Raw genomic sequence first — 22,546 nt, 5'->3', positions numbered from 1 at the left:
AAGCAACTAAATGTTTTCTGGCCCAGTATCCGGGTCCTGCTAAGAGCCATTCATGAACATTATGGCTGCACTTTTTCCTAAGTTCAGGGTTTGAAATTTCTGTGAAATGCCTGTTTTGGAATCTCAACCTGGGAAACTGCTGGAAAGGATTAAGATCTCTTCTGAGAAAAATGGCCCTGATTTGTGTGACAGCCGGAAGATAAAATGGCTTCTAATTTGGACAACGATGAGATGCAGGTATCTGTATTCCAGACTAAAACTTCATCTATGGAATTACAACAAGCTTTGTTTCTGAAATAACAAAACTGTCAACTTGTTATTCTCACCCTCTCCCACAACATTCCACTACAGTGTAAATATTTAATAGGGGCCAAAATTAATTACTATTTATCTGTAACATCTTTGTTAGAGAGTAACTGTTACCTAGTACTTCACCAGAAAGTATAAAGCCACTATTGGAAGTTGCAGATTTACCCTGAGATTGTCAAGCTGTTACAATTGGACAGTTTGTCTCAATTTTATTTTTGCAGATGTAGCTAGGGATCGTCCATGAATTTATGGCTAAAATTCAAATCCTGATCACTTTTATTTTTTTAACTCCATCTGTAGTTCTTATCAGACTTGATTTCACACTTTCCAACCTCTAGAATAATGGATAAATTACAACTAAACTAAGGTGAAAGGTTGATGGCAGTTACAAGGCCAAATTCATCCCACTGTTTGGGACAGACGTGCCTATTCAGAGATTTTTGGTTTTGTATGTCACCAAAGGACCAAACCCTGAAGTCTTGGCATTGTCAATACACATATATAGGCAGCAAAAACAAAAATGAATATTTAAAATTACACAAAAGCAAAGATAATCAAACTTTCTACCTTTTCAGCATAAATCCCTTCTTCACAAAATAGCAGTGTATCACACTGTTTTAGCAATCCTTTATTGAAGATAACAAGTTGGTTATGTTCACTGTATTGTATGAAACATCACAATATCATACTGGGAAGGTACTATCAGTACAGGGTTGGACCAGAGCGGACAGTCTGAACAATAAACCATTTTGCATTCTTCATTCCCAATCTTTTAACAACCCCAAAAACCCAGCAAAGGGACAAAAATCTGTTAACATCGTCATTTAGAACAATTTAACTTACAAGGCTAAAATCTAATGAATAAATAAAATATATTGTGGCAATAATCCTCTCTAGAACAAAAAACAAAACAAAACAAAAAAAAAAATCAGATACACAATGAATCAAAATGATTGGGAAAGCTGCCCATAGGCACCAGTAAGTGAGTGTGTGTGTTTTTACAGACTCAGCATGGGGATAAAGTTACAGAAAAATAGCATGAATTCCATTTCACACAAAACCAGTTGATGACTGTCATTAGCTTAAACTACACACAAGGGCAATTACATCCTCGCTGAAACACAGTTTAAACAAATAGGAAAATGTTTACAAGGCATCCACAGCATGTAAAGCATGTACAGATGGATACATTCATTGTTTCCCCTCCCCAATAGCTTTTTTTTTTTTTTTTTTTTTAGATAAATACTTTATTCTTCTCCATTTTTAGCATCTACTGGACTCAATACATGCACAACTCAAAATAATTCAGAAAAAAAATCAAAGTTATTGCAAAAATAGAATTAAACTAAGAATCTTCAAGTACCTTACATGACAGCCACTCTGTACCATGCCCATTGCTTATAAAATGAAAGGTCATTGAACCCATGAAAATATCTCTAATATTTTCTTAGATTTAAAATAGATAATTTTAACTGTATTTATAGTAATCTCAAAGTGATAAATTTGAGCTTTGAAAATAATGCAAACAATTAAAAATTATATCCATATTACACAAGACTTCTGTCTGTATCTTAAGCTGAAAAATTAGAGGAAACTATAGAAAACCACATGTAGAACAAAAATCACATTTTACATTATAGTAAAGGCAAATTTTCAGCATTTTTAAAAAAACCTGCAGCAGTGAGTGAGATGTCAAATTAAGTTACATCTAACCATAAATTAATCAGTTTGGTTTTAAAAGGTTTTTTTTCTAGCAAGAGTTTAAGGATGTGTTGTACACGTGCGTAAAATTCTTATTGGTTTTAGACGCCTAAAATCTTCTTCTATTATTGCCAAATACATTTATCATCAAGCAAGCAGTAGGCAATGTATCACAATTTGGACACTGTAGGGAAACCTAACAGTCTGATAATACAGGTAAAACTGGGGGCGGGGGGGGGGGGGGGCGGGAATACAAATCCTATAGCATATTGCCCAACTGAAATTACTTCCAAGCCACAGAGCTGCAAAAGCCTTCCAACTTGGTAAAGTGAAATAAGTAACGTCTCATACAATTATTTGTACTCTTTCATGCTTAAATGTTAAGTTTCGTTAAACCATAATGTATCTTCAGAGTACAACTACAATCCCATGCACCTCAGGTACATATATTGATTTGCTGAAAGAATCACTTTTTCCTTGGTTTTTAGGGCTAAAAGTTCAACAAAGATGGAGTCCGTATGCCTGAGGCTGGTAAAGATACTGTAATACAGGCAATGCTAAGAGTGGCAATATCAGAAAACACAAAAATAAACAAGTGATGGAAAACTCTAATATCTTTCTGCCCATTTCACAAAATGTTGGAAATCCACAAGAATTTTTCCCTTGTATTGAAGAAAACTGATTAAGTTTTTTCCCCCATTTTTTTCAGAATCAAAAGCATTTTAGTAGATTTGTAAGGCTACCACGGATCTTCTAGATCTCCAGCACCCTACAGGAAAAGAAGAGGAAAAATATTAATACTCACCAATACAAAAAACTACATCCATAATTAATTGAATTCTAACAACATAATAAAGTGTAACATGAGGAAGTAATAAATGAAAGGAATGGCCACGTTTTCTTTACTAATTTACACACACACACACAAAATCACTTTTTCCATATATATCTCTGTCCGTAGAATCTCTGGAATTCATCTCTGGAAGCAGCATGACTAACTGATTAAAAGCTTAGCTATGCTTTTCTCTTACAGAACATATTAATGCAATACAAATAATGCACTGCAATGAATATAAATAAAAACCTAAACAAATCACCCAGCGTATTATTCCATCAATCCATCAGCTAACCACTACTTAAAAAAAAAAAAATCTATAAAAATCTGTGAAATGCTAAGGAAGATTTCTGAACTCTTGAAAGATAATCCATATTTAGCAAGAGGTTCCCACAGGATCTTACTCACAAGAGGTAGTGAACTTTTATTTATATCTTTGTTGGATGATAAAAGCTACAATTTTGTGCAAGTGCTTCAACAACTGCAAAAAATATAATAGGAACTGTGTCAAAATACCTTTGTCACTGCTGACAATGGCATACTTTTGACAATGGCATTTCAGAAATAAACTACAGGCAGTTAGATTCACAGTAACATAGTAATACACTAATCTACTTGAATGTGTGTATGTGCATGTGTGTACACACAATGAAGAGGAATATAACACAAAATGTAGAATATAACCTAAAATACAACAGCATGTTTGCCTCAATTTTATTGTAGTATTTAATTTTAAACTATGAAATATTGCTAGAACACAGATTAGAGTTACGATAATAAAAACTCCCAGAATATTTGTAGGAATAGCTAGTTTAATAAACAGTGTCACGATCCTTGTTGTCTGTTATTAACAGTAGCTACAAATATTTCCAAACCATGACTAGATAATTAGTATTTCAAATGAACTTCCAAAAAGCTTGAGGTAGCATAATATCAACAAAATTACTTAAATAAAATCAATATGCATACAGATATTATTCCACATCATATTTTTTATTTGGATTTAAACAAATTTTTAGAGCTTCACACTAAACACTAATTCTAAGTACATATTATTGTCTGATATACATTATGCTATAACCTATGGAATAGTGAAGGATACAGTTCTCTAGAAAATAAGTAAGATATTCACACTGAACAGAGGATACAGTCTAAATTGAAAGGACCATACATTGAGGGGAAAAAAGAGTGGCATAACAAATCCTAAAACAAGTGAATAATTATTTTTGTAACTCTGATAATGTGAACTATATACTATTCAAACAAACATGCAATAGGTAGGATATTATGCTGTGAAACAATTCAATTCAGAAATGTGAACAAAAGGTGTATTTGATTAAGATGCCAATTAATATATGTAATGTAAAGTATTAAAATTCAGCATTCACTAGGAATGCGCTTACAACACAAAGAAAAACTTGCTTTTGCATCTGTCAAAAATTCCTATCACTGGCGTCACAGGGTTTTAAAAAAGTAAATCCTTAAGACTACCAACTACCAGTAATGTAGATGTCCTGCTTCCTGCTACACAGAATATAAAATTTAATTACATTTTGTTTATTAATCCAAACTACAGTAAATAGTAACTTTTAAATTACTCAAAAAAGGATGACTTTTCATATAAAAAGTCTGTACATATAAATGTAGGTACAAACAAACTAACTTTCTAGAACTGATGCAACAATGTGCTGACATATGCATACATTAGAACAGCTAGGTCAGGCTATCAAATCGGCTGTGTGCAACACAAAGACATTACACCTGTTTATCACTCATCTCATTTCTCCCTGAATCTTCATTAGAGCTCTGCATTTCAGCAAGATGATTCTCAGATTCTGTTTGGGTGTCTGCCACTGGGTCACTGGGTCCAGCAAGATTATCAGAAGTAGATGCTGTAGCTGGTTCAGCAGTGCACTCTTCTCCCTGTATTTTAGCTAGCCTGTAACTAGTCAGCATCTCCTCCAGAAGGTGGCGGTAGTTGCCCCTATGATTAATTCTCATTTGCCTGAGAGCTTCCACCAATTTCCCCTGTGTTCCACTTTCCTCGGGTTCGCCAGGGTCCTTTTTTTAAGATTCAAGACCCCAAAATCAGTAGTTAAACTAGGATATTTTAGAATGATACATATATTTTAAAATACATTATATAAAAAGTCATTTCTGATTGAGGAAAAGATCTGAGCTTTATGCCCTCCTATGCATATATAAAAATACCTTAAGTTAGCAACATGCATCCTAAAATTAAGTTATTTGATTCATGTTTGTTTATTTTAGAATGGGCATTTAAGAAAATGCCTTGTATTTAAATTGTCTCTATTAAGACTTACAGTACTGACGAACATTTCAATCTACTTTATGTGAGGCACAAAGAACAATATCAAAAAGATGACCCCAGAATAAATCGGCCTTTAGTTCAAACTATGTCCTTTGATGCACATAGCTGTCTGGCAGTCATTGACTTCAGGGGAAGCCAAAGAGTGAAGAACGTGGCCATTTAAATTTACACTAACTACTGAGTCAATATTTTAAAATGTAAAGTACTACTGATTCAGTAGCAATATACACCCTATGTGAACAGCTTAATTAAAAAATGTTTACTGCCAACAATGGATGCTGTAGTATCAGAATTCACTTAATTGATAAATCCTTTGACACTTGAAATCTGATTTTCTTCATGTGTACAATGCAGCGGATAGAGGGCCAAGCTATTGCCAATCAGCATCACAAAAGATACTGTTTCACAAAAACGCCAATGATCTAGCAATTTTTCTTCCCAAGTTGCTGTCAGGAACATGACTATCCAGAATATCTAGCTAAAGCCAAATCCAGCAACCTAAATTTAGGCACCCATCTTGAATTGTGGCCTATGATGTGGGAAGGAATCCTCCCCCCCCCCCCCCCCCCCCAAGCTGCAAAAGCATTGTAGACTACTTCAATCAAATGGGTAAAGCAAACCAAAAAACCCTCTTGTTATTCTGTGATGGTGATTAGTGTGCTTTTGCCAGGAGAAAAAGTTGCATGGCTCTGAGGTCCGAACTGGCTATTTTAAGTTCTGGATCAGTGCCAAAACAGCTCTGTTGCTTTGAGGGGCCAGAAGATATTTTAATTATTGATGCCTCACTAACTATCATGCTAGAAATAGTAGCTAGATATCACTGGAAGGCTGGTGATTCTCGCTACAAAAGATATTATAGGCAAATCATCCTGATTGCCATTTATGCTTTCCCACTGCCTCCTTCAATTCTGATCTGATTTTAGTGGCCCCTATTCTTGAGAGCTTTCAGAGCTGTAACCAACATTGTAAGCTATCTGAAAACTTGGAATCCTAACCTTACAAATGTCAAATGATATCTAATTCTAGGGGGTTCGTGAAAATACTGGCTACCATAACATATCTTTTCTCTACCCTTCAATTCCAATAATCAGAATAACTTGGTTTTAAAGTGTGGGTGTCATTTTCAAAATTTGTTATTGAATATAAAACTGTAAAAATTTCTTTATTTCAGAGAACATAAAGTGTTAATATTTGAAACTCCACTGAGATTTCCTGTCCTGTGAAATTGGAAACACTTTTCCCAGGCGGCTAGTATTGACAGTTCACATTTCTACATTCAAGGGGAGCTGCAATGGCTCAAGCCATGGCTACAATAAGGGACTATAGTAACACAGCTACAGTGCAATAGCAATGTTAGCATAACCCCATAATGTAAATGAAGCCTACAGTGATGGAAGGGGTTTTTTCATTAGGAATACCACCTACCCAAACGATGGTAAGCTAGGCTGACAGACGCATTCTTCAATCAATCTAGCTGCACCTACACCAGGGATAGCTATGGCGCTCAGGTGTGGATTTTTCACACCCCAGAATGCTGTAGCTACATCAACCTACTTAGACTAGGCCCTAATCAGTACACAGTGTAAGTATAAAGAACTACTGAAAAATACAGCCACTTAAAAAACCCAACAAAAAACCACCCAATATCTGAGAGCAATCCAACCTCTTTTTTAAATTAATAAAATAACAACTCTTCCTATTACATTTTAGCTAGCCTCTAATGATTTTTTCTGATAGTATTGTAACCCTCTTAAAATAATTTTTATAAGTTGTTTCCATTTTAAATCCTTCAGCTACAGCATTGAGAAAATCAAATGCAAGTTAGCAAAAATACATTATACTATTCGTTTAGATTGCAAACCTTTTGGTGCAAGGGTCTATTACATGTTGGGCACTGAATACTGTACAGCACCACATACATTTATAGTGCTATTAAGGAGCAGATCTTGTCTTCACCTTCCTATCTATGGAGATCCTTGTCTACAACAGAAATGGTGAAATTACTACACAAAGGTTCCTGGTAACCAAGCATGCCCCTAGGGATCAGTGATCATAGAATCACAGAATATCAGGGTTGGAAGGGACCTCAGGAGGTCATCTAGTCCAACCCCCTGCTCAAAGCAGGGCCAATCCCCAGATGAGCCAGGGGTCCCAACTACTCCACTCCACACCAAGTAAGAGTGCACAGGAGTCCAGTGACCAAGCATCTCGGAGGCTCCAATACCACCCACAAAACATCGCTGCAACATTATAGGGAGGATTCCTTCCTCCACAGATCTCTTCCAGTACAGTGTAAGCGTATATAGGCTGTGCACTGTGTTAAGGATTTGCTCCTAAGTTATTATTTAACAGAAATATATTTGAGAAATTAAATAGTTACCACAAGAAAGTGCACTAGACCCGAGGACAAAATTCTTGAGCTTGACTACAATTTAAATAAAAGCCTTTATAGTTGTGAAAAATATAACTACATTTGTATTCTGAAAAAAATAATCGATAAAAGATGCTTTCCGAAAATTCTTGATTCATTGAGCTATAAAGTTCATTTGTCATCAAATGAAGATTACTTTTTTTATTTAAGCTGTTCACACTACAGTATATTGTTACAACCTAGACATCTGCTCAAATACAAAAATTCATATAAATACCTTTTACTTTATAATTTCATCAGTTCAGGTTTTATCCCACACCATATATTTTGTTGACTGTACATTAAAAACATGCAATGCAAATCATATCTCTATATAATCACTTTATCAATACTGTATAAATTAATTATATGGAATGTTGATAAATATATTACACATCACTAAATGAATGATTGAAGATTTCTGAATGTTGTCATAAGTAAGGAGTTTCAAAGATTGTTACAGCAATATTGCATATAGAAAAATATTAAACAGATGTAAACATTTTTCTTAGTCTATGTAAGAATACAGTTCACCAAAATAGGGTCAGACTCTCAGCAATGTAAAATCAGTGCAGCTCCAGACTGTGCAAATTAATACTAGCTGTGGATCTGGCCCATAATTTTTAATATAAAGCTCTGCTTTTGCTATAACATGACTTATACTAGGAGCATTGTAATATTTCATTTTGAAACACACTTTACAAGCCACCACCAACTGGGTGTGTTGTATGTATCCAGCCCTTTCCTTTGGTATCTGATTGAATGCAGGTTTGTAGGGGCACTCCAGTTATGCTATCACAACATAGAGAAGAACAGAAGCATTTTAACTAATAATGGAATTATTCCTTCTTCAGTTTTCTTCTCTAAGCATCAAGCTCAGGAGACTGAAGGAAAGTCCAGGGGCTTGGGGAGTGAGTTTAGCAGTGACCTAGAGCAGTGTTTCTCAACGACCGGTCCATGGACCAGAGTTGGTCCCTGCCTGACACAGTTTAGGAATGCAGCAAGCCAGTCCCTGGTATCAAAAAGGTTGCGAAACACTGACCTAGACTATCAGGTTCAGCACAGCACATGAACTAGTAGACTCAGCCTCTCTTAAGGAGAAAGGAAAGTACCTTTCATCTACTGGGGTACTATAAAGAGATGTCAGCTCTGTTGTCCAATGGCAGCACTGAATTTTCTCCTCCCTTCAAGTCCTTCTGGGACATATGAGCCAAGGACAGAGAAGGGAAATAATGCTGTTGTCAAATGACGTAGCTATTCCTATCAGAGAATCAAACTAGATCCTTTACCTAGTGTGGCTGATGCATTAAACTGCAGTCCCAGGTGTAAGTGACCTCTTGGTCCTCCAATACTCAAAGATCACCGAGATTTCCCTTAATATAGGGATTTTATTTAATTCTAGCAGAAAAGAAAACTATATTTATATAGCTCAAAAAGTGCATTGCACTGTATTGTCCATACTTTTTGCATAATACAGTATTCAATGTAAATATAACCTTTAATAGTAAGCCTGCCCTCCCTTTGTTTTTACTCTGCCCACCAGATTTGCATTTGTGTAAGAATTAAACAATTAGTTTAATAAAATACAAATAGATAATATTTAAGAACTGATGAAGCAGGTCCAAGACATTTCCTGAGATTCATCAGTAGCTGAGAGAATGCTTAATATATTTGTTTACTCTGGTTTTTGCCTTTGTGGAGCTACACAAATTATAACAATTTGGTCCTTTGTGTTTTCCTTTGAAAGTCTTTCTTTGTCACAAATATGCTGCAGCACCATCAGGCATTTATAATTATCTGACAGAGGAGCCAGGGGTTTTTTTTCATTGCAAATGTTCTAAATTGGGTACTTTAACTAATCCTAAACATTTCCATTTTTGGAAATGGGTAAAAAGATGCTGAGGCAGAGAGAACATATAGTATTCCAACTGTTAGGAGTCATGGTGGGTTGGGAGGATGCAGAGTTACTTGCAGGACTGAGGAAACAGCAGATGTTTGAGGATATGAAGACAGCTGAGACACTTGGAAGCATGCTGGTTTATTTTGGGAGGAACTGTGGCACAGTTTGAAGGGGTTAAGGATGTAAAATTTAACTAACCTTTATGATCTAAGACAAAAAATAATAATATAAACTACAAATTTTAATTTTTAAAAAGACAGACGTGACAATGAAACCATTAGCTATTTATCTGTATTGTGATAGCACACAAAGGCCCAAATCAGAATCAAGGCCCCCAACTGTGCTAGGCTCTATAAAGACACATAGAAAGACAGTTCCTGCCCTGAAGAGCTTGCAATCTAAGGCCACATCTACACTAGAAAGTTTTACAGTAACTTTATTGCTGGCATACAGCTGCCAACATTGCAATTGCACATGCACTCTTAAGACAACACAACATATCAAGCTAACAGCCAACAGAAGGGAAGCAGATGGAGTGAGGCGAGAAAGACAGTGATAACAGTAAGATCATATAATTACAGAGGCTAGTTATATGCACAACTAGATTCAGAATAATTTCAAAGTAGTTAAAATAAATAAATAAAATCTGACAACCCTACCCACCCTCTCACCAGAGCCTTCACTTGCTGACTGAATTTTTTTAGGCATCTCAGCATGCATGGTTCCTGGGGATCATTTAGAGAACAGGGTAGTAGCTTTACAAATTAGCTTAGGGAGTGAACCCTACGGGTAAAGGTGCAACATTTCGCTAAGCAATGAGAAATTATCAGCCTTTTAAAAGTTACTATCTAAACAAGTCAAAAAAAATGTTTTAGTCTCCTATACATGAAGTCTCTAAACCAATCTGTCACTATGGAGCTGACTGACATGGAATGACTGTTACAATTACTTTGTAAAACAGATGTTAAAAAAGTGTAAATTGTAAATTTCACATTTACTCCTTACTCAATCCAGTAACGTAGTAATTTAAACAGTTATAGCAACCCACTATATTTCATAGTGTTGTACTTTTTTTGGTCTAATTGAATGTTTAAAGATTTGAAAGCTCAAGTGTCCAGGAGTTGAACAGATAAGTGTAAATAATTCATTAAAAAAATTAAATCAGGAATGAACAAAGAACTTGTTACTTTCATTCAAGTGTAAATTATACTAGTTCTAAGCCATTTCACAAAAGATCTTCAAAACTGAAATACACTAATCTTCACTGGAATCACCTGTGCAACATGCTAAAAAAGCATAGCCAGTATCACTACCAAGACCCTTTTCACTTAGTGCACACTCAACAGAAATTTTCTGTGTGAATATGATTCTTACAAGGACACAGAATTTGACACTAGATTTTCAAGTACAGGACACGTAACAAAATTACAATCTCATTACTTACTTCAAAGCCAGAGTATATTTAAACTACCAACAGCTCCTAAAGTAAGTCCCCATATTGTGGCTCCATGGTCTTGAATGAAAAGCAGAAGCAGCCATTTATATTAAAAATTAATTCTTCAGAACTGGGTATCACACACAACATCACTGTCCCTTTAACAATAAAGTTCTTGAACAGTAATGTACATGTAAATATATATATCAAATTTTGTTCTGTACCCCACCTGCATTGAAGTATTATGGTTTCCTCATTATTAGTGAAGGCTAAGATCCCAAAGTAAAACTTACCCCATCATTCTCTCTGTGTGGATTCAGCCTGTTATACACAGCTTCTATAATATTACGCCTAAAAATGAAGAAAAAGAAACCTGTAATATAGCAGAGAAATGCCATATAAATTTGAACATCCTACCACACAAATGAAGAGAGATATTTCATGTCTAAACTTCTGTTTGTCTACCCTGCATATAAAGAGTTCAGTTAATGGTAACGAAGGATTTTTCAAGGTTTAGGTTTGTATGCGACCAACGTTTTCCTCTTCTGAATTTTTGCTTCCCAGCCCTCCTCTCCTCTCAGGTTTTTATCCCACTACATCTTCAGAGTTGCTTGAACATTTCATAAATTCCCACCATGTACATGCAGAATGTCCCAAGTTTTATTACAGTAGTTCTGGAATACATCCATACTTTCAGCTTAGCCCAGCAGTCTAAGAATTCCTAAGGTGAGCGGCAATTCTTACCATAAACAAACCGTGAAATGTGAAAATATATATTTTAAAATTGGTATTTTTGAGGCTTATGCTGGGAAATGATACCATGTATGGGAATCCCAATGTAGAAGATTTTAAACAGGTCTGTACCTTGGCTTAATAATGGCTTAAACAACCAGAACAACAGTTCACTTAAATTCTCTCTTGGGCTCATACTGCCAGTGACAGAAACAAATCATTAGCAAAAAACCTGGTGTCCCATCTATAGGCTTGCAAAAAAAAACTGGTGTCCCACCATAGGCTTACCTCAATTTTTCCTAAAATGTCATTTTAAAAAACATTTCACAATTTTAATACTGAAAAGTGCTTTCTACCTTTCAAACTTTCAGGCTGACGTTAAACAAAATGGGTGCAATTTTTCTTCGAAGAGGCAAGCTACGCTGGCACTGACCCAAGTACACATTGGGCCCTGAAGCCAAAAATTCAGAGTAGCATGAAAATTGCTCAATTTTCTATTTTATCACTTTCTGTGGATAGTGAACAAATATAAAGAACTAAAAATCCAAATATGCCAAATTTTATATCTTTAAATGTAATTGTATGGGATGGTAAACCAATATCTTATGTATCAAAATAGTCTTTATTTTTTCCCTATTTGGGATGGAGTGGGGGGCTGGTAGTGGCAGAATAGAAAGTATTGCCTGTATTTTCTGTAGTGCAGACAGTGAACTAGTTTAATATATGAAAAACTGAGCAATGTTAAATGTTTAGTAACTTAAGTTTGTACATCTTCTCTACTAAAGATAATCAAGTCTTCAGTTAATGAAGAAACATGTTGTACTTGTATTTATATTCAAAATTATAATTACTAAAAGCCATAAATCATTCCAGCACTGTACTTACTTGCCCGCTAGACCACCCCCAGGTGGTAAATTTGGGATATTCTCTGCAGATAAAATGCGCATTACATGGGCAAGATCAGGCATTCCTTCCTCACCCGACTTCTCCATAATTTCTGGTTTAAAACAAAAAAGTCCTAATTATTAGTTTAAAATGAATCAGCTGCAAACAATAAAATAAAATCCAAGGTACTATTACTTTAGTATGGAAAAAGATTTAAATTTCAAATAAAAATTCTTACTTCCCCATTGTACATAAGCAACATTATTTGTATGATGGTAGGTAGGCCCAGTCAGGATTGAGGCCTGTTGCAGTAAGTGCTCTGTAAACAGAATGCATTTCCAAAATAACCAGATATACTTTACTAAAACATTTGGCAATCTGAAATTTTTGAATTGCTGTGTATGTATGCTATGTTACATGAATTCTTTTCAGAAAACAGAACATCTCTGGTTTATCCGTTAATTTACCTTAAGGACTGCTCATATGAAAAGTCAGAGCTGCTACAAGGCAAGGTCATACCACTTGCATCTATTATCAGGTATATGCAAATTACCATAAACAAAACACAGGGAGAATAAAAGCCCCTTGTGGATGGTATAGCTGGGTTTGGTTTTCCTTTTTTCGCATCTGACCAGGGTGGAGACTTGTTGGAATAAAGGAGAGAGATGTACCCTAGATGCAAACAGGTCATAGTGATTTTTAGGGCAGATCCAGAAAGCCTTGTCGTCTGTTAAGAGACTGCTCTGTGTATGTGAAAGATAGCGCTTTTAGCAAGATTAGCCTTTTAAAAGCTTTGCTATTAAGAGGACAGCTTGTGTATCACGGCAAACTGGATAACCGTCCTTCTAGACCTTATACAAGGTATGCTGATCACTTGCACTCTGCGCATAACTACAAGAAATCCATAAATATTTCCCAATGTTCTGGTATAGGAAAGGACAGCTTCTCTTCAGATTTCTTTAGTTGGAAGGAATTCCTTTTTGGGGTATGCCTACATTATCTATCTCCATAGCAGTAGCCTGGTGCACTAGGCCTTGTCTTATCTTCCTAAGACTTGTGCTTTTTGTGGAAGGGAGAAGAACATAAGAATGCAATTTTACCTTCTTCTGAAAAGAGATTTCTTGGATCAATGTTGCTTGATTTTCTTGAACCCACTGAAGGAGGCCACAAAAGTCCCATAGGAGATCAGATAGGTGAGTGAGGCTTCCACAAAGAGTGTGAGGGGCTGGTAGGTGTCCTCAGAAGGGTGAGATACAAAGGGGGACGGACGGACACCCAAACAGCTCATGCATCTTCTGCTTTCTGTTGACCTTGGAGAACAGTGCTGTCCCACCAAAGACTCGGCATTGCTGCACCTGGCAGGTTGAAAATTTGTTCCAACAACAGGAGGGAACCTGATGGGGTCTGGGATACAGTTTGGAGCCCTACTGAGCACCGCTGTTTCAAGGAATGGGAGATCAGTGCAGGCGGAAAGAATACTAGTGGAAGCAGACTAAGCTACATTGGGGAGACCGATCAGACAAAGTGGCCACTGTATCTGGAGACTCGGCAGATTGACAAACCCTACTCAAACCACTCTTTAGCTGGGAAATGCTTGTAGCTGGTAACAGACAATACACAACTGCTGCTGCAGCTCACTGAAGAATTCCACCACTGTGAATTAATATGGAGAAGAAGAAACTGCTGACCAGAAACTGGGTCCCACAGGTGTGGAATGGGACTTAGGAGTGAAGGCAGCAGAAAAAAGAAGAACCCAAGAAAAATATTCAAAGTGATTAGATGAGAAAAACTATTGAAGGTGTTAGTTTGCTGCTGGAGGCAGCAAAACTGGCATTTAAATTCCAGCCCTGGATTTTAAAAGGCCAAAGCTAGTGCCTAGAAAAGATAAATTTGTATATACTTCTCTCCATATAGGAATTGGCAAGATTTAGGCAGAAATGGCTCTGGACTGTCAGAGGAACACTTCAAGGGAACAGAAGAGACAGTATGAAAAAACAGAGCACATATATAAATAAATACTCCAACCATAAAAAATGGTTATATAGTAGACAAGAAAAAAATTATACCAAGCTACTATCTTCAAAGATATTTAGAAAATCCTAAAAACAAAAACTGTACTACTGATTACACAAGTATAATGAGGTGGCAAGGTTTTGCTGTTGGCCTCACTTTTAGGGGCTTCTGGAAAATGCTCCTTGATTCCTGTTTGCCCACTGTGGCTCTTGTCTCTTATTAAATACCAAAGGAGATGGCAATAGCTCACTTAGCTGAGGAATTTTAGGAACACAGACATTCTAAAATTCTATTTGTGGAATGATGTCCAATGAAATACGTTTTGTATAAAATGTTGGCAAGGGGTGAGAGCAGGCCTGGTTGGGCAAGGAGACTGGGATTGGAATGAGAAACCGGAGAAGTGAGATGGGAACAAGGAGCCAGAGGTGGGAAAGAGACTGTACTGATCCAAAGATAGGTTGGGGTCATGCTTGGAGGAATGGGCAGAAGAGTCTGTGACCAGCCGAGAACACTTCCCTCTAGAGTGGGAATGGAACCCAAGATTCCTGAAAACAACAAGGAGTCCAGTGGCACTCCTTGTGATTTTTGTGGCTACAGACTAACACGGCTACCCCCGATACAAGATTCTTGAGTTTCACCATTCCTCTACTATCAGCAAACATCTGTGAAACCCTCTGGCAAAGTGTCCCATCCCTTCTAGTGTTCATCCACAGAGGAGGACAATCTACTACTGCTATCAGTTCAAGTGCCAAAGGTCTGTGCAGTGAATCTAAAGATTCCCAACCCTGATGCTGTCACATGATGGAATCTGTTTTTTCAGTTTGCTTTTTAAAAATGTAGGAAATTACACACACACACACACACTATCTGAAAACGTTTTTCAATTTCACACTCAAGCACTCAAAAGCTAGGAAATGCCAGAATTAAGGTTGCCTGTGCAACCTCAATTTGGCCTTCTTCTATGTATGCATTATGGTACAATTTAATTAAACGATCACATATTATCTTTTCCATAGACCTGCTGCTCCATTGTTCTTTTAACAGGTTTTTGTGTGGTAGAGTATACATATGCTCTGCCACCAGATTTTTTAAGTCAGAGACTTGATATTTCCTGCCTATTTTCATGTCATGCCAAGTTCCAGATGAATTGGTAATGTACAGGATATACTAGGTTAAAAAAACTGAAGCATTTAACATTTCTAGCTATGTGTATATTAAAAGGGAACAAACAGTAATGAACTGAAAACAAACTGAATATAGATGTATAATAAATGATTAGCATATTTGAGGGAAAAAACACATTTCCATTCCTCAAGAAGGAACTAAAAAAAGTTATAGTTATGATTATCTGCCAACTAATGTGCTTTAAACTGCCTAGTAGGCTTTGAACTGGACCAAGAGAAAAGTATAGTTTTGAATTAGGAGTAATTCATTATCAACCACACTAGTTTTAAAAAGTGACTGTATAAAAATGGCATCTTACTTGTAAGGTTTTTTTGTTTTGTTTTTTGGTGTATTCAGAGTAAGATCCTTTGTATTCCTGCAGACCCAACCTAGCTAAGGCTGAGTAAGTTGGAATCTATTCTGTCTCGTACATCAACACTTTACTTACTGGGACACAATCATTTAAACCTATGCAACCCAAGAAAGACAATTATGTGAAATAAAAAACAAGTATACTACTTTTAAAAACTTTTTTTAAACAAAGCCTAAAATTTGGTCCAAAAAGATGTAAGTGTTCTTTAAATCCAGAGTGTATATGCGATCAATTAAGAATTAAATAAAATATTTGTTTTGATTTAAATAATAAAGACACCTATACAAGATTCTGGGCACCCTAACCCATAATTAATACTACAACAAATCCTCACCAGCAGTAAAATAAACATTCAAAAGAGAATTCTCTCAGCCAGCCAGCCACCTAGCCACAAAAACAACTCATTTCCAACCGTCGTCATTTCAGGAAGTATATCTCCAGCTCTCTTCAAAAATCTTATCAAATATATCTTTTGCTGCATGCCCCAAAAGTCACAAAATACAGAATATTTCAGACTAAGAGGAGCAGTAAGTTCCTGATTCTTGTAGCACTCACAGAGAATGCCCTGTCAACATCTTTTATAACTATGGGATTCCAGCTGAAGTGCCTCTGCTGACCATAGCTGCAGCAGTGTGGCATACAGAGAGAGAAGATACGTCAGACAGGAAAGAGCCAAGCCATTACTGTATAAATCCAATAGTTGAAAGCCTTTGTTTCATATATCACAAGCAGAATAAAAGCCATTCCATATCATGAAAAGTATCAACAAATGACTACAAAACATACCACACTAATCAAGCCAACATTCAACCACCAGAATATGATGTGAACTAAAAAATAACTAAAGTTATTCACAGCTACTATCGATTTAGAAGAAACACTCCCTTTCTTTAACTAAACAAAATAATTATCTCCCTCACACCACACTGCGTCCCTCCAAATAACTAACTCAATGTATTAAATAAAGTTCTCATGTCCCTGTTTTTTCTCCCTCTATGGCCCCATCTGTAGCTTTTCTTAAAAACACTTGGCAGATACACTACTATTTCTAAAAAAGTTAATATTAGCAAACATAACTAACTTCTCCCCCACCCCCTGAATAATTTGTCTCATGCACATCACTTGTTTGCCAAAGTTGGTTGGTTTGTTTTGTAAATGAATCACCTGAAGAGCTCCCATTAAAATGAAGAAACTAAAATATTTGAGATAGTTAGCCATGTTCATTGTTGGATAAATGAATTATTGACCTTGATCCATCAAATGCAACCTTACAAATACACTTCGGAACTACTCATAGCTTGTACCTTTGGAATATGGTAGAACACACTGTAGATGTCATGATACAAAAGTAGCTTTATAAGAGTTACAGTATATAGCCCCCTTTAAAAACAATCTCAGACCCAGCTGAGAGCATAAGTGATTTCTAAGCAGTGCACTGAACACTTGAGAAAGGCATATGAAACAGTCAAATCAAATTGTAAGCACATATGGTCACTGAACTTTACTAGTAAGCCCTAGAACAGCTTGATTTTTACAGACCATTACATACCACACAATTTAATGATGTGTGCAAACCTAACAAGAACCTTACTCTTCACTACTTTGGGGTTTTATATTAAAAGACTAACTGTGATTTAAGACACAAGATTATATCCACATCACCATCCTTAGCACACGAAACCACCACCAACATAAAAGTAATGTCTTGGTTATCAAATTGAGCTAATATCCCATTAAAATCTACAGAACTTTTCTGTAGTGAGTGGAAAAAAATGTCATTTCTATGAGCTTGACTTAAGTGCTTTGCTTCAGGAAGTATATTTCTCAGTCAAAAGGTCTGGTATTTTTCTAACTCACATCAGGACAATATTTATTTAAAGCACTTTTATTGAAAGGTGCCAATATCTCAAATATAAAAAAGAAAGTAATTTAAATTTTTATAGCCTCCTAGCTATCACAGTTTAATAGACCATGGAAGAGCTCTTTTAAAAAAACAACACTTGGAATATTTTTAACGTGGGTATTTCATAAGTAAAACAAATGCTACATCATTCTTATTAGACATAATTAACTTTACACCACTTCTGCAATTTAAGAGACTTTATGGAGGCAGAACAAACAGATACTAATAAAAGTGTTATAAGATTTATGTGGTGACTTAACAGAGGGGCAAAGTCAAACAGTCTTCCTTTTAGGAAACAATGTTGTTGGTTTGTTTTTGTTTTTTTGCAATCTAGTGTCTTATTTCACATACTAACCGTACTAAGATCTATTATATTTATTTGAACAGAATTATCCCATATCTTTTCTTTATAACGCTAGCTTGAAATTAAATACAATACAAAACCATACTGCTTTTATTTTTGCTGTTGAGCGCACTTTCACACAATATTTTAATTGGCAACATATATTTGCCATCCAGTACTCAATGGCAGTTTCTACCAAGTTCTTTCTTTGAGGGTGCAGATAGCATTTTAAAATTTGAAAGCACAACTACCATTGTATTGCCCCCGTAAACACGTTAGTTTTATTAAATGTTATTTCATAAAATGACCAATGTGATTAGAAGAAATGTATCATGTTCTTTTGTGTCCATCTGGTAGAGAACAAATTCAGGCATCCTAAAAGTTAATTTCCCTCCCCCTCTCCATTACATGTTCCTATTTCATTCTCTACTTTTCCTTCAATTCCTTTTCTTTGAAAAAAATCTTAAAACAAGAAAAACCCAAACAAGCAAAATGACAAAGCCAGTATTTCCTATTCTTTAAATCTTTATATTTTCTTTCCCCGTCCCATTCCCTCTCACCCCCAGAATAGATTATTCTCTTTTCCTGCATATTCCATCATACTCTGTCCCTCCTCAAACACTCACTCTCTCTTCTTAGCTCCTCCCTCCTTAACTCTTCTCAGTGGGAAGCAGAGGTCACTTTTGCTCCCATATAGAAACAGTAGACCAGTAGCTGAATGGGACCAAGTTCTTCTGATATGTAAGCAATGGTAGAAAGATGCAGTGTTGGATCTTGGATATCTGAATTTCTTCTCTGCTAGTTCCCTTTTTATTGTCTGCTCCTGACCTCATCCTTTGGATAAAGACTATATCTTGACATACACTTGGGCTATGATCCTGTCTCTGCTTTTCTGTGAAGTCTATGGGAGAGTGCCTCTATGGAGCTGGGAAGAATTAGTAACCCTGAGGTAATTTTTAATATACATATGGAACACAAAAGCCCATTACAATCACATGTACAACTGCAAGTTCAAATTAGTCTGAAATTACATGCACATTTTTAACACCTAATGTTTGAAAAATCTGATTCCTCATGGCAAGAAAACCCTACACTAGTCTTTTTGTGAAATATCACACGTAACTTAACTGTAGTTGCAATTACTTATTATGCTCTATTCTCAAAGACTAGTCCAGGTCCTGCATGTTTTTCCCCTCATTGTCTGCATCATGGAAACACAGAATTTTATTTTCTTGGTACACTCTGATTACTGGTGTATCAGGAGAGCATAAAAAAAATCCACTCTGCTGGGAAGAGAGGGGAGCTTTCCCTGGTGAATGCCATTAAATTCTGCAAGACCAATTTTTTTTTTTTTTTAACAAAACAACAACAACAAAAAAGATATTTAGTCCTTATGGTTGCAATGAATCTTGAAAATATTAACTTAGTATAAACTGATGCTGTGTACTCTTAAGCCTGCAGACGAACAGCTCACAGGATCTCTGATGTTACTCAATTTTGTCACACTGAAGCAGAGTAAAAGCTGACCAAAGTCTTGTCAGCTATCATTGCTGATATTGAGAATCCTGTGCCAAGCAGTGAATTGAAAATATTTGTTTTTTCTCTGCTGTAACTTTAAGAAGCTACCTTTTCCTTAAAATCCCACATGTTTATTTTATTCAACTACTCTATCGTGTCTCATATCAAAAGGACTGTTAATTAAAAATACTGGTTGAACGATGAAGATACCACTTTCCAATTCTTCATTCCAAAGAACAAAATAGTACTCCTACTGCAATCCACTGGACCACCACCACCTCTCAAAGATCAAAGACCTTAGATTATTGAGTGGACTCATGTCCTTCAGTTGACAACTAAGTAATTTCTTTTAAAATAAGGTCAGTTATATTTCACTCTGTTTGGATAGGCAAATCTTTATGTATCTATATGCTACTCTGAGGCCTGATCTAGCAAAGCACTTAAGCACATGACTAACTTAAGCATATGAGTAGTTCCACTGGCATCAATGGGATGAGTCATGTGCTGAAAGTTAGGCACATGTTTAAGTACCTTTCTGAATTTGGGCCTGAAAACAATCAATACAGTCACAGTGATTGTGATCACGGGAAGACACAGGCTTATTGACCATTATAACAGAGCATGAGTACATCAAGAATATACCTACATAAAAAATACTAATAAAAAATCAACTAGGAAGCAGGAAGTCAAACAAAAAGAGTGGGTCGCCTGGCACTCTCCCACCAGCAACATAACTCTTCCATTTAACAGGCTGGGACTATAAAGTGTATTAGATTGCAAAATCAACTAAATGACTTCACAAATTACCAATTCTTGCACTCTATTCTCCAGAGTGCATTCTATCCAAAAATGCATGCAAAACTGTGGAGAGCAATTAGCCCTCTTCTGATGTTTTCTTAAAAAGAGGCTCCTTCTCATTTACAAAGCTGCTACTTTTTTTTTTTTAATATTCAACCAATTTTTCCAAACTTGACACCAAACATATTCCTCGTTGAAGCGTAAAACATGTCACGACGTAAATTATAAAGACAAATTACATAAGTTATCTGGACACAACAGATGCAATGGAGTCAACCAATTTTTTCAACAGAAACAGTTTTCCCACACTCAGATAGCAAACAAACCATCTAAAGTGTCTACTTCAAGCTCCCACAAAATGTCTACTTCTGTCCTATAAATATTTGATGAAAAAATTTAATAGTAAAATTATAGGCTGCCAATCTCTTAAACCAGAATTCAGCCACTTTATTAAGGAAACAATAGACATATGTCAAAAGGCTAGAGAGATAATGAATTTATTGAGGACAGATGAAATATGCTGGGAGAAAAATAGGGAGGGGAAATATTGTGAGTTCTTCTGCTTTGTCTTCTGTTTTCTTTACTTGCTTCTATTCTTGATATAAATTTCTTGACTACTAACTCTCATTCCTTGTCAAGTGTATGTCACTTAAAGGTCTTATACTTTATCCAACGTACAGAACATTGAATGGCAGGGGGAACTCCTGTGGGAAAACCAAAAACAACTGAAATAATATGACTAACGAATGTCTGGGTAACTTATTTCTGTTGAATACTCTGGCTTACCAGTCATTTACATTTTGAGTTATTTCAAAATAGTATTAGATCAAAAGGAATATTCCCCTATATTTGACCCCTATATATGAAATAAAGGTCAAAATCTGAATTATATAGATTTCTGTCCAAAATTAGATTTGGTGGACTATCATAAACAAAAAGCAGTAGCTTATAATAGTAGTATACTTCCCAGATCATTTCAAAAATCAACCCACTCAAACTAACTAGAAATTATCTGATAGGCCACCCCTTACACTTTTCAGTAATCTGCATTTACAAAAGCTGCCCTGTTTTTACTGTTCTATGTATTTCATGGCTACTTAGAATATGTCTTCACTACCAGCCGGATTGGCCGGCAGCGATCAATCCAGCGGGAATCGATTTATTGCGTCTAGTCTAGATCCCCGAGCGCTCTTCCGTCGACTCCTGTACTCCAGCTCGGCGAGAGGCGCAGGCAGAGTCGACGGGGGAGCATCAGCAGTCAACTCACCGTAGCGAAGACACCACAGTAAGTAGATCTAAGTACATCAACTTCAGCTACATTATTCACGTAGCTGAAGTTGCGTAACTTAGATCGACACCACCCCACAGTGTAGACCAGGCCTCAGTATAAACAGAAACAGACACCAAAGAAGCTGGGAAAAGCGAAGTAGCATGAGAAAATTTGTGACAATGATGGGTGTGGGTGGCTTTCCCAGAGTCTGTTAACAGTTTGTATGTTCACTTATTCAACAGACATACACTTCATGAAATGTATTTTATCTTAAAATAGGTCATCTAGAAAGCCAAAGAATTTACGCCAAAAATTTTCAAGGAAATATGCTGAAAGTTAGCATTTCAGAAGTCACCATTATCTACCATTAAACTCAGCGGGAGCTGCAAATACTCACTACCCCTGAAAAAAAAAATCAGACCACCTATTAAGATACCTAATCTAGGTCCCAAGTTAGTAAAGAACATAAAGCCTGAACTCAACCTTAAGTACACGAGTAGCCTCACTGAAGTCTATGGGACTACTAAACCACATGCTTAAGTGCCTTCCTGACTCAGGGCCTCAAGGCACCAAAAATAATTTTTAAAAATATCGGGGTCTTGTATCATCAGCTATTCCACCATGA

General features: G+C 36.2%; 1 protein-coding gene across 2 annotated transcripts in view; it reads right to left on the bottom strand.

Annotated features, from left to right (window-relative positions):
• Positions 1 to 909: 909 nt before the first annotated feature.
• The window catches only part of PPM1B (protein phosphatase, Mg2+/Mn2+ dependent 1B), a 105,625-nt gene continuing 83,988 nt past the window's right edge, over positions 910 to 22,546 (bottom strand). Inside the window, exons 5-7 of one of the 2 annotated variants that reach the window (XM_065400429.1) lie at positions 12,540 to 12,651; positions 11,216 to 11,273; positions 910 to 2,779 (exon numbers count right to left, since the gene is read on the bottom strand). In XM_065400429.1, the coding sequence (XP_065256501.1) occupies positions 2,750 to 2,779; positions 11,216 to 11,273; positions 12,540 to 12,651 (200 nt within the window). In that variant the 3' untranslated portion in view covers positions 910 to 2,749. Of the gene's footprint in view, positions 2,780 to 3,855; positions 4,907 to 11,215; positions 11,274 to 12,539; positions 12,652 to 22,546 lie in introns of those variants that run through there. The other variant, XM_065400428.1, reaches the window with a different exon arrangement.

This window comes from Emys orbicularis, chromosome 3, assembly GCF_028017835.1.
Source record: "Emys orbicularis isolate rEmyOrb1 chromosome 3, rEmyOrb1.hap1, whole genome shotgun sequence".
NCBI classification, from domain to species: Eukaryota; Metazoa; Chordata; order Testudines; family Emydidae; genus Emys; species Emys orbicularis.
This window is presented reverse-complemented; position numbering and strand designations above follow the sequence as displayed.